The 16670-nt window shown below is 42.6% G+C and overlaps 1 protein-coding gene across 2 annotated transcripts; it reads right to left on the bottom strand.

The window, feature by feature from the left end:
- Nucleotides 1–125: 125 nt before the first annotated feature.
- Nucleotides 126–11927, bottom strand: LOC117962556 (ceramide synthase 2-like). Of its 2 annotated transcripts, none has more exons than XM_034911767.2 (11): nt 11783–11927; nt 10017–10227; nt 7552–7672; nt 6068–6186; nt 5415–5472; nt 4659–4709; nt 3652–3744; nt 3047–3175; nt 2461–2567; nt 2191–2347; nt 126–1947 (listed from the first exon to the last, which is right to left on the bottom strand). In XM_034911767.2, the coding sequence occupies exons 2-11, from the start codon at nt 10187–10189 to the stop codon at nt 1759–1761; spliced, it is 1197 nt and encodes a 398-aa protein (XP_034767658.2). In that variant the 5' UTR covers nt 10190–10227; nt 11783–11927; the 3' UTR covers nt 126–1758. The 2 variants fall into 2 exon arrangements, with proteins under 2 accessions (XP_034767658.2, XP_034767660.2); XM_034911769.2 differs by having other exon boundaries at nt 11771–11927.
- Nucleotides 11928–16670: the final 4743 nt, after the last annotated feature.

Genomic DNA, 16670 nt, shown 5'->3' on the forward strand with positions numbered 1-16670 from the left:
ATGAGTCCCGCGTTTTTTAAAGCCGGTGATTTTACCGTTTGTTATTTCCTCGAACACACAGCCCTAAAATCACGGACATGAAATCAGAGACACAATAAAAAAAGAAAAAAAACAAAACAAAACTGTGCAATAAAATATATTTTATTAAAATTAAAAAAAAACAACAACTTGATTGGGACTGGTTATCTTGAGAACAAACCTAAACACCGAACCACTCCACCTCCTGACATGTACCGTACTGATAACAGCCCCGCTTCTGACTGGACCATCATCATGTTACAACCAGGGCCTCCATTTAACCAGAGGTATGGCAGACACGACCCCCATCAGTCTGCCTCGACACAGACAGCTCCAGCAACTACAGGCGGGTTAGGGGTACTGTAGCTGTGACCGTGCGTCTTTACACTTAACTTTGGGGTAGGAAAGAGAGGCTTGTACAATTGGGAGTACCATCACAGGAATATCATGGCCCCCGTTACAACACAGTCATTCAGTCTCAATAAACCCATGGGGCTGTATTAGCGTGCATGTGGGAGGGCAACAGGAGAAAGTTCAGCGTTGTTCAGACACAAGCATGTGCTAGAAGTTAAATACATTACATAGAACTCGTTCGTTGCAGACTCCCCTTTTTGGGCTCATTAGAAAACAATGCAAAAGTTATCCGAAACATAAAATTATTATTATTACTATTACTATTATTATTCTAAAAGTTGTGAGTCACACACTCAGAAAGGTCAGTCAATTTCACTCCTGCCCCACTCCTATACCACAGTAATTCCACGGTTGGGGTTGGAGACCACAGATCTCCCTGGCTCTGTTGTGATCATCTCTCTACGGAGACAAATTGCCAAGCGTCGGCTTTACTATCAGCAAGAGGATCTGGGAGGCATTGCAGAAAAAGGTTTCAGTGACGTACTACATATACAGTTCATATGTTGTATTTTTCCATTGGTGGATTTTCATGATATGTTTGCTTTAAAAAAAATAAAGAAAGAAACACATCATAACAAAAAAAGCACTTAAAATCAGTACCACATGCAAGCTGTTTCATGCTTCCAGCCCAGTTCCTGTTGGCTGCTGCTTACAATTATAACCGACTGCCACTTCTCATCTTACTGTATTGCCATATTTAGTAATCACTTCCTCCATTTAATGGGAAAGCCAAGTCTACATGAAACTGTGGAGCTCACGATTACCTCATTAAACGAAACCCAGTCATTGTGAAACAGGTCATCATGACCTGTGTGGCTGTGCTTGTAATTCCTCAGAATTTACACAAGGGGGCGCACTATTCTCACTCTTGAGGCACCAGGATAGGCAATACAGCAGTGTACAGGGGGCTATAAAGTTGTGTTGTAAAAATCTGCAATTAAGCATGGCACTAAAACCTTTTAGATGTTTATTTAACAAAACGACCGACATTGGCGAGTATGCATAATAAAATAAAGTGCTGCAAAATGATAAACAGGTATCTTACTCTTTAGTTCTAGCACTTTTGGTAGCTGATTTCACAGATCTTGATCAGCGATAATCTTGGACCCCCTTACCTAAGACAAACGTAAACAATAGCAATAATAATAATGATAATAATAATAATTATACAATAGACTAAAATATCTTGTGCAAATCTAATACCTTTGCAGCACTTAGCCACAAAAAGCAAAAAACCTTGAAATCTGTAAAAAGCCAAAAAAAATAAATGTATGAATACAAAAAAATGGGAGCAATTCAGCCTCCCACCAGAAGAGGGCTCTAGCGCTACCGGGCTTTGGGCTGCCTGCTGGGTGCGCCGTTCCTCTGGTTGGTCAAGTTGTTGAGCACGCAGTTGTTGGTCAGCGAAGGGAGTTTGGAGTCGAAGGCGCACTTCCTCCTCTCCCAGCAAGTCTCCTCCTCCTCCTCCTCCTCTGTGTGATTCTCCTCCTCATCGCTCCTCTCATCTCGCTCAACCTGCAGGGGCATGGAGCAGACCCTCAGACAGCAGGGCAAGAATAAGCACTGCCCCCTGCTGCATGAATCAGGCAGGGCAAAAACAAACACTGACCCCTCCTGTCTGAAATCAGGCAGGGCAGCACACGATGGAGACAAAAAATAAATGCACAAACTTTCTACGACCCACAGCCCTCCCGTCCCCAGCGGTTGCCTCCATGCTAGGTAGGGGACTGCCCCCTGGTGGGTGCTACCGGTACTCACCCTGCCCTGGACGACAAACTTCCAGACCATGCGCAGGATGAGCAAGGCCCAGAAAACATGGAGGAGCTGCAGGACCAGCAGCAGGGCGTTGAAGAAGTAATAGCCAAAGAAGGGCTGGAAGCTCTCCATGGAGAGATACCAAGTGGTGTAGAGCACTCTGAGAGAGAGAGACAGAGGGGGGGAAAGGGTAAGGAAGTGGTGATGGTCGGCTAGCACCAGATATACACACAACTGCGAGCAAGGTGGGGGCGGTGGGGGTAGGATACTCACTTGCTTGGAAACACCACAAGCCGGGTCACCAGAAAGACAGCAGTGAAAACGAAAAACAGGGAGTCACACACCCTCCTCCAGCCGGCGTAGTTAAACATCTTGGCTGACTGAGTTAAAGCACACAGAGGCATTTTAATAATATATGTATTTAATTTGCATTCACAATGCATTCGTTTTGCAGGTAGTTCTTTGTTATTTCTGGATTAGTTTCAAAAGGAGTCGATGCATGCACACAGTATGGAGTCTGTTTTGGTGGTGCCTGGGGATTGGAACGTCTGACGTTAAGAAATTGTCACAGATGTTGCTATGAATTTTTCATTCGGCTGCTACCAAAACAAGACAATGCAAACCGTACAATAAGATCAAACTGTGCCTGTGAGGGAGATGCATTGTTTTAAAACTTCTCTTAATAGTGGGGGCTGGAATCCATGAAAACTAAAGATCAGGCGGACCGCGTGGTAAAATGAGCTGAACAGGAGCCAGTTACTGTATAAATCAGGTCCCAAAAACCTCTCTTAAACCCTTTGCTTCCCAACCCTCATACTTGCTGTATAGGCCAATTCACCCAGCATAAATATCAACTCACCTCCAGGAGATAGTCGGAGGCATCGTGCACCAGCAGCACCAGTGTTCCCACTCTGATGTAATTAGCGCAGTATGAGAATCCCATCAGGAAAATGGTGGCGATGTGATGGATGACCTGCTCCTTAAAATCCTGCGAAAAAAAAGTTACTGCACTAAAACAGTAAAAGTGACCAAAGCTGGCCGTGCAGGGTTCAGCCGAATACAGCATGGCTCTGATTCATCACTTCCATTTACTCCAGACCGAGTAAAACAAACCAATAATTCACACTGCAGTAGCTGCGATAAACCAGGGTTACATTTCTTTTTTTTTATGGCACGCATTAATCTTCTCTGTAGATCGTTTGCCAGTACAATAGAACAGTATTTATTTCCCTCCCATACGAGATGCCACAGGTATGAAATGTTTAACAATTAAAAGCTGGGGTTCCCCTTGGGGGCATGGAATTGAACAGACAGCGATCCCAGAGCGGCCAATTTAGCAAGGCTCGCTCGGCTCGCCCGGTCCCGCGACAGCTCAGAGACGAACCTCCCCTTCCCTCCTGCGGCTGCCTTTAAATCTCCCTGCTTTCAGATTTTTTTTGGAGGGTGACGGAAATGTGGACTTACCTTTCGTTTGACATCGAACGAGACTCTGAGCAGCAGAGACCAGTAAAAGGCCAGTTCAGTCATGTAGTACCAGTACTGGGAGGTCTGTAGGGGCTGCAGAAATGATACGATAAATCACATTATACTTCTTGGTAGCAGTCTAGCTAAATCCAGATTAATTCTGCAGAACAAAATATATATTCAAGGAATGGAAAATGCATTTATCTTTAAACCGTTTGGAGGAGCACAGCCGATTTCTACAAAGCTATACCGTTGTGTCTAGAAACAAGCAGACAGATCACAGCGTGGTAGCGGGCAGCCCGATAGGGCTAAAAGCACTTTGGGAAACTAGTACCAGTTTTCTACTCTTATGCATCGTCTGGTTTTGCCTCAGATTTGAACTACGCCTCTATAAAAGACATCAAATATGAGCAAAACTTTATATAGCAGGCACTGAGAATGCAACATTAACCATCTGCTGGCAGGTTTCACGTCTTGGCTGTTTGGGCCAGTGATGCTGTCTCAGGACGATAAAGGTTTCTCCAGTTTGTAGTGCTTTTGCATTGTGTGAGGACAGCACTGCTATGGAATGCCACATCCTGTCTGGCTGTGTGAAGTCTGGCTTTACATTTGAGGTTCATCATGAGGTTCCTTTGATTTGAGTTCAGCGAACATGGGCGATGAAAGACACTGACCAGTTATTCTGTACCAGTGGAGGCATCATCCCTCAGAGTAAAACAACAAGATGTGCCCCCGGGGGGGGGGCCCTTTATATATATATAAAAAATAAAAATAAAAACACACACACACCTGCTACAAACGGGAGATGCTTAAGGAACCGTGTTAATGATCATTCCTACAGGACAAAAAAAAACTTGGTTCTCAAGCGACAACCCAACACAACAAATTAGAAAGCCTTGCCAATTGATACTTGCACCATTCAGCCAACGTACAGATTATATATATATATATATATATTTTTGTAATTTTAAAAACGGAATAATTTAAATATAAATCCAAATACTCACTTGCTGAGGATAGCCAACCCAGCATTCACTTGGGTCCCAAAACCAGGGTTTCTGCAAGGCAAAAGCATGATGCGTTTGTTCTGAATGCGATCCTTGGCATACATACAAAGCAATGAGACTGTACTGTATATAAAACAGTAGCAGAGTGCTTGCCTAAGTAAACACTTCAATAGAGGGATATTTAACTTCACATGAATTATGCAAAATGAGTCCTCTGGTTCCAAAGGATTTGCACATGTGAAATGAGACTCAATGCATCAGCTTCATTAGTGTAGTTGACACTTGCGGCACAGTGTGCAATGGTCTGGAACGCCACTGTTATAGGTAATGGGATACAGGGCCTAATTCACGATGCTGAAAGCATTCTCTAGTTAAACAGCAGGGGTTGTGCTGATACTTGTAACTGCCTTTAAGCAGTATTTATCAGCAGGTATTAAATAAAGCCATTCATTAATGTGCTGATTTCAAAACAAGATACAGCGTCCTTCCCTCACCTTTACAACTGCGCATCACTCAGTGGCAATTCCGCCTTGAGCGTTTCAAAAGCCGATTGGAAGCGAGCCTGTAAGCTCCGATACCCCTGTGTCTGTATCAACACAATAAGCCTCTGTAAATCATAACATGTGAACGTACTCAGAACCTCATTCTCTACATGTCTGCATTAACTGAATATCTGACTAGAACATGTGAATACAAAGAATTAGAAACTGAACTGATTCCTTCGGTACGGCGCCGATAACGTTTTTATATACTCACATCAACCAAAACAGCTAGGCCAGCAAGGAAGGCTATCATATAGAAGGTAAATCTCCAGCTGGAAACAAAGTGACAAGGTCAGGCAGAATACAGAGACTGGCACACAAAGCAGCCCAGGTGTTTGTTTGAACTTTAACCTACAACAATTGAACCTCCCTCCAGATTCTAAAGCAGCTCGTTTTTTTTAATAGAACACTTCAGCCTGCACTGAAACTGCCCTGCAGTAACTGAACTGCAGAGCCCTAGTTCCGATAAGAAAGGCCTCAGCTAACCAGTGTATTGCTTTCTGTTCTACTGAAGTCTAAAGCCAATGCTTTTTTTTTTCCTGCACTTCAACAGGGATGGAAATATGACTCCCATTGCATAGCAGTTTGATCCATTCTTGGTTGAACTATGAATTTAGTAAGACACACCTTATTTCCATCCCTGATTCAATGTACTGGCACTTCAATGAGTTACAACTGTTATGTATGTGAAGGCAAGAAGTCCACACTATACCTGATATGCAGTTTTCATCACGTTGGAAGAAATAAAAATATCAATTATAAAACTGTAGGAACGGTTGTGAAGACTGATTTATCTCCCAGTTTGATGAGGGTTAACGTACAGGCCTGCCATGTTGGAGTCATTTCAGAAACTCTTAGGCGACTCACCAGGCCTCACAGAACTTCTTGCTGTTGCTGGGCCTGTCTTGGTTTCTACGGAGTCGGAACCACCTCTCGATTTGTCTCTGGGAGAGGTCACACTGTTTAGATAGGCTGTGGAACTGATTCTGAATGGGAGACACAAACTTCACTTAGAGACTCAGTTGTGGCAAAACAAACTTGGGTTTGGGAAAAGACACACAGGTGAAGAGTGCACACAAAGTATCAAATCTTGAGCTACAGTAAAAATACTGTACAAAAAACTACACATAGGTTCTGTTCAAGTACACACTAAATACATTCTTCAAATCAAGAAAGCAATTCAAAATGTACGTCTTAACGGACACACTGGAGTGCCGTGAACTCCTTTCTCGAATTGCTTGATCTTCTCTAACTCGCTGTATCGCTTTTGTCCTATATTTGATTCACGACCTCACACTTAACCAGCTGTCCTTGATAAACAAAAGCTGGTATCACCCTTTGATATAGTTTTTCAAAGGAGTTCTTCACATTACTTTAGAGCACTTTTGCATTTTGTCATGATTCATTACTCTTTGGAGATCAGCAGGCACGAGTTGTATCTGATGTCAGTAGATCATTGTTAGATGCCTGACTTGGAATGCTAGGCAATGTGGTGCCACTGTTTAATTCTGGATGAGATGCAAGGCAGATTAAAAGACAACGTTTGTTATTATTCCTCTCTCCCTGCTTCTCCAATCAGCACATTGAATCTCAAATGGGTGTAGGACCACCATGGGCAGCACAGATTCACAGTGACGAGATCCCAGGTGTTTAAACTGTCCTACTAAAGCAAATGCCCTCGGTCTGTGCACCACAAAGCCAATACTGACCTGCAAAATGGGCTGCAGTCAGGCTTGATCTTAAACAGCCCTGTCAAACAACACCTTCATGCTCAGGGACCAAAACAAGTTTGAAAAATCCAGCAAGGGCTAGCACTGGTTAGCTGAGCGATTACAAAAATCTCTTAGGGACTAATCAGCAACTATGTAGAAAAGGCATTAGTTACAGAGCGAGCGAGAGAGAGAGCAAGAGCGAGAGCGAGTGACAGAGCGAGAGACAGGCCTCTATTTCCAGTAGGCATGCAATTCCATGTTGTGGAAGTAAACTCTGACACACTATTCTTTGTTACTTCTAAAACTTTACCACTGTATTTTTGCAGTTCTAAACATGCTTTCCCCACTGTTCTACAATGCAATACATAGTTTATCCTGGTTTCACTATGCTTTAAAATCACACTCTGCTATGCTTCTACTGTAGCAAACTTTTATAAGGGATCTTCTGCTGTACTCTGCAACGGCTTAATGAAGCGGATCACACCTGTTCACTTTAACCCTAGAGCACAGATTCCTAGAATGCCTGTCAGCACACCACATCCACACCCATCCAGGCTCTTGCAGCAGACACCAGCCTGAACAACAGTGCATTGGGGAGATGAAGCACTGCCTGGGACCCAGGCTTGATTCGATGCTGACCTGTGATGGGCTCCGGGTCTGCTGCTTGTAAAACACCTCCAGGGTCACATTCTGGACCGCCAGAACCCGCCGGGTGGTGTCCCTCACTCCCAGTTTCCGGCTCAGGGGCAGCGCCACCAGCCTGCGGGAGAAGGGAGGGACACAGTGTTACTCAGGGATGGAAATAGACTCCAGTTGCATAGCAGTTTACTACAAGTTTAATAAGACAAGACACCTGAGCTTGTTACCTGTACACTGGGGCTAATCAAGCTTGTAGTAAAACCTGCAATGGTACACAACATTTGTTCCAAAGACTGTGCTGTGCTGCGCACACTGTTGCCTAAAGGGGATGCAGCAGCAGGGCACAACTGTGTGAGAGAGAGAGAGAGAGAGAGAGAAAGCGAGAGAGAGAGAGAAAGAAAGAGAGAGAGAGAGAGAGAGAGGAGAGCTGGTGTAACTCAATCCCAAAGCTGCCGAGTGCACTAATCAGCCCTGCCTGTGTAAACAGGAGATCAGAGGGACTGTGTGGACCAAAGCAGTCTCAAACAGGGGTTCTGGCTACAGGTTACAGCTGGCTGGGTCTGCCTGTCTGCTCGTGGTTTCCACCGACCGCTCCTCCACTCCCAGCGGACTCCACTATCTCCAGCACACAAACACCTGAGCCCACCAGAAGTAAACAATAGCAGCAAACCATGCGATCTGAATATCTGTCAGCACACACTGCAGGAGAACCTTTGGAGGTGACAGTGCTGGGACGAACATGTGTTTTTCATGTTTGAAAACACTTTCAACTTTTTTTTTTTTTCTTGTGTACTAGAGGTAGATTGAAATCAAAACAATGCAGTGCCCAGGATATTTCCCCATGCAAATCCCCCCATTTTAAAACTTCCTGTATTATTTGTTTCTGTTTTTCTCTTTACCGCATAGCCCGGAGCTGAGCACTCCTGCATCCACGGCTCCTGCAGCAGAATGGAGCGCCAACACAGGTTTGGAAAAGATCAGCCATTGGCATCATTACCACAATTGTACTTTCTTTGGCTGAAGATGTTATCAAAATAAATTTAAAAAAAAACCCCGGTCCCCAGGCCAGCTCGACCACTGAAGTGAAGCTGACCTACTGCAAAGGAAGTGATCCGGCACCAGGAAGTAGCAGCAACTTTTATTTCTTATAGTGCATTACCTTTTTTGTTAATATCTGCATGTCCTAAATTAAAAGTATAAAATCAAATCTCCTCAACAGACAGACCTGTGACAATGTTGTTGATGCTAATGAGAGATCAGAAATGTGATTTTAAAACCTGTTAGCTCTCACTTAACACAGATATAATAATAATAATAATAATAATAATAATAATAATAATAATAATAATAATAATAATAATATCTGAATAAAAGACGGAGTTCAGTGCCTTTGGGAAAAGGTGCAGACAATCATAGGATTTTATTTTAAAAACCAGAAGCACTGCTATTTTAGAGCACTGGTATAATGTGAAGACATTAAAACAAACTGTCCTGCATGAATAGGTGTGACACTGAACAGCTCTTTGCTAGAGAGGAGTCTGACAAAGGCACTTACAATGAGTCAGAACAGCAAACAGATTGCTTGTAATCAAATCACTCTCTCAGTACCACCACACAGGTTGTATCTGTGTAATTCACTATGCCCATGTTTGTTACTGCTGTGATCGTTTATGGCATCCTGTTTCTAGCATCAGCTCAAACTCTTCTGATTCCTGGTGACACACGGAGCGGTTTGAAGAAAAAAAAAAAAAAAGAAAGGGGTTGGTTCTGCGCCACGAAATCTGCAAAACAACCTCTGCTCCAAAATCAAACTAAGGCTGCACCCTACAGTCAACAGTCCACTACGCAACCAGACAAAGTCACCTGTATGCACAGTACAACTGTCACTTATAAAGGAATTCCCCTGCCTACAGTATAGTTCCCTGACGTTAGAATATATTCACAGCCCTCATGTTCAGTCTACCTGCCTCTTTCCTTCTGGCGACTTAATGAGATTGTGTTCTGCCAGCCAGTAATCGTAGCTGTGGCCCAAATGAAAACTATTTGATCACGATCTGGTGCAGATGGAAATTAACTAGTCCGCTTTCAAGACAGACAGATGGAAACACATCTACATACACCTGACCTGCATCCTTCCTGTATAACACACATTCTGTTCTACACTCTGCAATGCTTCTACAGTACACCAATGCAATAAAGATGGCTTGAGGGATCAGGGACGGAAATGCGACTCCTACTGCATAGCAGTTTCACCCATTCCAGGTTTTAATACGTGCCCGATTAGCCCCAGGTGTATGGGCAACAAGCTCAGGTGTGTCCTTTCAAACTCGGAGCAAAACCAGGAACGGATCAAGCTGCTATGCAACAGGAGTCTTATTCCCATCCCTGTGGGTCGAATGCTTTTGACCTCGGCTGCGGTACCTCTCAAGCACAGAGGAAGGTGACCATGTCCAGCAGGTCCTTACCTCTCAAAGGCGTAGCGAGCAGCGATGAAGACCAGGGAGAGAGGGAGGGTGAGGAGCAGGTCACGAGGCTGCGGGTACTGGACACTCTCTGTCTCTACCATATCGGCCCACGTGACACCCGGTGGGAGCCAGTACTCGTGACGCCACAGCCAGCGGTTCAACAGAGACTCCATCTGTGAGCGGCAGCTCTCTGCTCTACCCTGAACAAACACTAAAACAGGGATGGAAATAAGGCTTGTGCAGCAGTTTGACACACCTGATTACCTAGACACTGTGCTAATCAAACTCGTAGTAAAACCTGCAATGGGTGAAACTGCTCTGCAATGGGAGTCTTGTTACCATCCCTACGAAAAGTCCAGATTCAAGGTTCAAGGACCACTTAAGTGCATCAGAAGGAAAGACATCTATTTAAATGGATTGTGCATTATAAATGTAAACTCCCAACGGCTGGCCCACACAGACATTATAGACCTACTGTACAGGTGAAAGAAATTTCTGGTTAGGGAGCACTGTATTAAACATGGTTAAGTGGGATCTGTCCCAAGCAGATTTAGCTGGATTTCCCAATCCCTCAGATTCCTGGCAAGGCACCTGATCATTTCACTAACAAATCAGAACAAGTTGTTTTAAAACCATAGAGCATACACACACCTCCACCCTGAATAAATACCTGAAAAGACACGGTTCTGAATTCAATTTTCTAAAACCCCTTATAAAAAGTGCACTTTGGCACATACTGGTAAAAGAAAGAAAACATTTTATTTTTCCATTGACCAGTCTAAAGTTTAATACGATTGCATATGATCATTATACTGCTTCTTGAAATCATACCGGCGTTCAGTACAGAAGTGCAGCATTGCTAGCTGCTGCATGAAGTTAACGGAATTACATACAACAGAAATACTACCTTAAAATCATATTCCACCTTAAAATCACCTTTTGTGAGAAACTGAAAAAGTAACAGCACGGAACGGTTACCAGCCTGTGGCATCTCAATTGGGTCACCACGAAGGATGAGTAAACAAAACAATAAAACTAGTCAATTATTTCCTGGCTGGACGAAGGGGATTCCAAAGTCATACACCCCAATATCAGACCTGTCTCAAACGGACTTAAAAACGTATTACCTTTGTATGCCCAAAAAAAAAAAAAAAAAAAAAAAATATTATTATTATTATTATAATAATAATAATAATAATAATAATAATAATAATAATAATAATAATAATAATAATAATAATAATAAACACTGTTTTGTTAGAAAACCAATACATGTTGTTTTCAAATTTAAAATGTAGATAAAATTCATCTGTCAAGCCCAAACTTAAATATGTTTATAAAAACTTACGGTGTATATTTTACACGAATGCATGCTGTCCTTACACAACGTCGTTATTGTATTTACATATTGATATTGCGTCAACAATATCTTAGTTGTAACCGTATAGAAAAACGGTATGCTACTTGCTTTAAAGGCTAAACCGTTGTTAAAGTCCCAAGTCTAGCGTTTGCGTGTTTTTTTATACTACAGCTATCTCCTTCGTTTCCATCAGATGAAGTTAGTTCTACAACACTACGACCAGTACAGGTAAACAACATCGCTCTTCCGAGGCTTCAGTGAATTCATTTTCTTTGCAAAACCAAACAAAACACAAAAGTTTCGCCTACTAAAACGCAAATGTGTTCATATGTTATAAAGAGAATAAAACAAACAAAAAGTGAAACTATTGAAAATAATGTTAAGGTCTGCTTACGTGCGCACGTACCTGTCCTGCACCAAACACTGGAGAGACACGGACGTGGAACTAAGGTGACGCAGGGCGCTTCTCGACCAAACGCTCAGTTCAGCTGTTTAAACAAACAGCTGAACCGCCAAGCGCCGCCTTCACCTGCGAATTTACCACGGTCTGCTGCCCCTGGTACTGTAATTATTTATTCATTCAGACACACCTCTCTGCTCCCCGCACGGTTAATTACGGCAAGCCTTTTTAACATTGAATGCTCAGTTTCTGGTATCAGCAATTATATTACCGATATCAATTCTAAACATTATTTTTGATATATATATATAAAATATATATATATTTTGATATCAAAAATAGAATTTCTGATGCTAAAATAGAATTGTTGATATAAAAAATGCAGATGTTATTGTTCAAACGGCTTGCCATAGCTAATAGACATTTATTGGAGCACAGTTCAATTCTGAGATTATGAAGTCAAAACGTTGACAACTTCCTGGTGCAAAAAACCAGGAATCTTACGGTAGCGTAGCGAGGACCATGTGCATCTCTTAGGTTCTCCTTGTAACGTGTTAACCATTTTAATACACGTTTTCTGCACTGCCATCCAAATGGAAAGGGTTTTTTTTTTTGTTTTTAACACCACCACCATAATTTGCAATATTTTAAATATATGGAAATCAAACCCTGATATTGCGAAACAGCCTCTCACGTTTGTTTTCAGTTTATGAGGACACACGCAATACCGATTATGTGTGTGTGTGTGTGTGTGTGTGTGTGTGTGTGTGTGTGTCTTTAGCCTGTAATTTACATCACAGACTAAATAATGGAAATCGCTTGTTTACTTTGAAAGTGTGAGGTCAGTGTGGATTTCTCTATCGATTAGTATGAGGGCTTCACTTAAAAACGCAGAACTCGGTCATTTTTAAAGCTCAATACAAGCTGCTTTGTAAATTCTTTTTATGCTATATTATTATTATTATTATTATTATTATTATTATTATTATTATTATTATTATTTAATCGAATTTACCAATCCTGGATTTGTTGCTTTTAGTATACCATCTTCCTTAAAGTAAAGGTCGAGTTTAAAACAACCAGGAACAATTTCGTTCCTTCCAGAGTAACGCCCGCCCCTGGTGGATATTTTTAAGTACACCTGGGGTATAATGTTGAGCAAATCCGCAAACAATGGCCAGTATCTACGGCGCCGAACCAGCAGCTCACCTCTCAGACAATTCGACGTGTATTCCAAAAGACTCAGAGCATGGCGATTGAACTTATCCAGTTATCCAGCATGGACATGATTACAGTTTGCAAAACAGACTGCTGAATTGCATATCGCGTATCAAGTACCAGCTTTTACCTGTACAGAATGCCCCTCCCTTCTTTGGCACCCCTCCAGTAACGGTTATAGAAACACTGTATCTCAGGACGTGTCCTACACTCAGTAATGCACGGGGCACATTATCTTCTTCCATGTGGTTCGGAGTTTGCAGCTCGGCAATGAGATGTGTGTGGTTTACAGACTGCTATTCGACACGGCCGCGTCTGGGCTTCTGAGATGCATTACCTGGGGGGTTCTGTATTCCTCACCTGCTTCTGGCGCGAACCGTGTAACTGAAACCAATTTGTAGGGAGAGATGAATAAAGGAAAACAAATACCATGCCATTAACTGGGCAGCAGGGTTGCCAACTCTCACGAGAAAACAAACAACGGAACTGCCTTTCAATACAAGCCCAAAACAAGCCCAACCCATTTCAGAGGCAGGGGTGAAGGTGTTTATACAAATTCCTTTTTTTTTTTTTTCAAATGACGTGCATACAGTGACACCAGTCAATCACCCAAACCACTCCTACAGCCATTTTTAACTGTTGAAGTCAAGGACAAAACAAGCCCAATCCCGCTTATTATAAGCGGACGGCAACTGTGTTGGGCAGCACTGAACAGCTCCTGCAGCAGGGGTCGCTTGTTGAAGACCCATGTGCTAATACTGTGCACAGGTTTATATAGACGCAGTGCTGCCGCCAGTGTTTCACTTTTCCAGATTCGTGGACAGGGATAATTAAGGCTACGTTGTGAATTGTAGATTGTACTATACTATCGTGATTCACTGTTTTCAAAGTTTAAATTATTTTTCTTGGCTTATTGAATAGATAAAATGTGGTGGATACTATTTCTTGATTTTGAGTTTAGTTTTCTTATTTGTTTCTGAATTGGTCCACTTCCAAAACAAAACAAACAAACACGTCTGCAAACCAAGAACTGGAAAGTGCAATTACTGAATCGGCCACTGGGGGTGCGATCTGCCGAAGCTAAAAGACTGCTGCGGCCTTGACAGACAAGAAGAATTTACAACCATCCCTGCTTCGATACGGTTTGATTCATTATTCATGTCTGATGTTACAAAAGCGCTCTTGGATCAGGTGAGTGGAAGCTGTTAAAGACGCAAAGGTAAGCCCGTTTGACACTGCATCCCTTTCAGCCCTTGTGAGACCACTCTGCTCCGTCCCAAGTGGAGTGCTGGCACGGCCGTATCTTTTAAATCACTTTTAAAGCCATATTTGTTTGTGTTAGCTTATTTGGAGTAAATGCCTTTTGCACATTTCTCAATTTCTCAATTAGAAAGTGTCTTAGTGTCTTCAATGCACGAAACGTTTTTGTGTTGCTACTATTAAATTGGTCTGACCTGCCTTTAATCAATCGTCTGGTTTATTTTGTTTTGGAGTTATTTGGCTTCCAGTGCAGCATTCCCATATTTGCAAGCTTACAGCAGGCTGGTGGATTCCTGCCTTTTTAAGAGTGCACTGTATCTCTGGGCTAAGCTATATCCCAGTGTGTCTGCTGGGTCCCAGGGGAGCCTGTCTGGCTGCAGTCTCACAGCCTGGTAGTGCTCTTACAGCCAACAATAACAGAGCCGTGGAGGTAGGGAATGCGGACAGGAAACCAGTCTTTCACATCGTGCTGCGGTCTCCTTCAACCACGGCACAGGCACGTTTATGCTGAGGGCTCCGGATATCGCAGGCCCGTTCTCACGGGATCCCCGGGCCCCCGCTGAGCTCCCAGTCGATCCCTGGGTGAGAGCATCGAGGTCCGGTCAAAGCCGGAGCAGGCCTGGGGGCAGCTAAGCGGGTCCATTCATGTCCCTGGTTATTGTATGAAGCTGATTAGCTCGTTATTCTGAGAGTTCTGGTTCAAAGCGATGACATCATCTGGCATCCAGCGTTAGATGTTAGAAATGCAAAACGAAATCATTGAAGGAGAGTTAACTGTTAACTAATAATATGTTTTTGCACCAAGGACACACTGCCTCCCTCCCTGTCACTCAGCTATAATCACTAGGCCACACTGCTTCCCTCCCTGTCTCTCAGCTCTAACCACTAAGACAAACTGCCTCCCTCGCAGTCCCTCATCTCACAGACACCAATATATATATAAAAAAAACCTGACGCAAGATTTGAGAAACTGTAAAATCCACTTCCACCTGGTCCATAAAAGGTATACAGATCAAACGTATGTCTTCCTTTACATCCCTTGACCTTCTATCAAACAAATAAACTGACAGTAAGCAATACCATTTTCAGCCAGCAGGGAGAGCCCCTGTCTTATACAGCTCAGCCTGAATTCTGTGTTTCTTTGTGTGGAAGCTAACCTTTTTTTCCCTGGAATGTTTAGGTCATACAGTAACTACGTTCTGGCATTGCTGTGTATAACCCCAGATTGGTAGGGAGGCATCAATTGCTGTAAATACTTTTGGACTTTTCCATGATATAGATCCTCCATGGTTCACCTCTATTATACTGGAGTGATTAAAAAAGAAGAAAAATATAAGTAAGTGCATTTAAAGATGTAATATTTGCTTGTATTTGGTGGTGGCATGCAATATACTGTTACATACTTGGTTGTGTGTGTCTTTTCAATTCATTAAACACTGAGACTGAACAGAGGTCTACTGCACGCACAGTGGATCTCGACAACATTTTAACTCACAATCCTCCAGCTCCAAAAACCATGCAATCTTTTCAGCCATTAAAGACACTTTGACCCTGAAGATACTGACCTAGGAAGTGAAGCAATGACAGATTTCCTGGAAAGATAGACAACTGAGAGCTTTCTTTAATTTGCGTTTTAAAATGAAAAATGTTTTAAGAAGGAAAGGAGACCCCTGTAATGGCAGACTCCCTGCCTGGGTTGTAGAGCCTTTCTCGGAGGTAGCAGCTGGTCCAGCTGTTGGCCTTGTGGTTCTCACGCTGCAGGGGGAGCAACTCTTGCAGGCAGCAAGGTGTGTGTGTGTGGGAGGGGTGATTAGAAGGTAACGGAGGTCTACAGAGAGCACTGGGACAGCTGATATCTGTGTATTGTTAACACGCTCCTTCTCTCGCAGCTCCCCATTCAAAAAATGTTAATTAACAGACACTTGCAAAGCCAAATGTATCCTTGCTTTACATCAGCTATAATGTCAATTACTGTATGTTTATTCCCAGGCTACAGTGAGTTAAGTTTAGTGTGTTGTTTCTTCAGTCACACTTTCAAATAAGTGCCTGCTGTGAATTAATAAAGGTTTAATACTGTGTGTGGTAAGTGTGAAGTGGATCATCTGTTAGTTTCAATTACAGCACATCTGAATAGTTGAAAGTGTTAACTGATTTATACACATTGAATATACAATTAAGGACTAGGTCATTCTCAATGGATATTCGCTGTTTTTGTTTTACATAACTAGTATATTGTCCATTCATTTTTGTATTAGGGTAGGGTTGCATGGTTCAATTATCCCGCAGTAAAATTTTGAACCCTGCATTAAATGTAGCCAAATACATGGTCTTTTCTGTATATATAATGCTTTATTAATATTCATAGATTTTACATAGTCTATGAAGCATTAGTAAAATACTCACAAAGGATGCTTCT

This window comes from Acipenser ruthenus, chromosome 47 (assembly GCF_902713425.1).
Source record: "Acipenser ruthenus chromosome 47, fAciRut3.2 maternal haplotype, whole genome shotgun sequence".
NCBI lineage: Eukaryota > Metazoa > Chordata > Actinopteri > Acipenseriformes > Acipenseridae > Acipenser > Acipenser ruthenus.

Excerpts from the sequence above, each read along its gene's own strand:
- LOC117962556 (XM_034911767.2), bottom strand. The coding sequence starts at position 10,189 with ATGGAGTCTCTGTTGAACCGCTGGCTGTGGCGTCACGAGTACTGGCTC. Across the intron at positions 6,187-7,551 it reads AGACCCGGAGCCCATCACAG|AATCAGTTCCACAGCCTATC; the intron begins GTCAGCATCGAA and ends TCTCCCATTCAG. Across the intron at positions 1,948-2,190 it reads AGTTTGTCGTCCAGGGCAGG|GTTGAGCGAGATGAGAGGAG; the intron begins GTGAGTACCGGT and ends ATGCCCCTGCAG.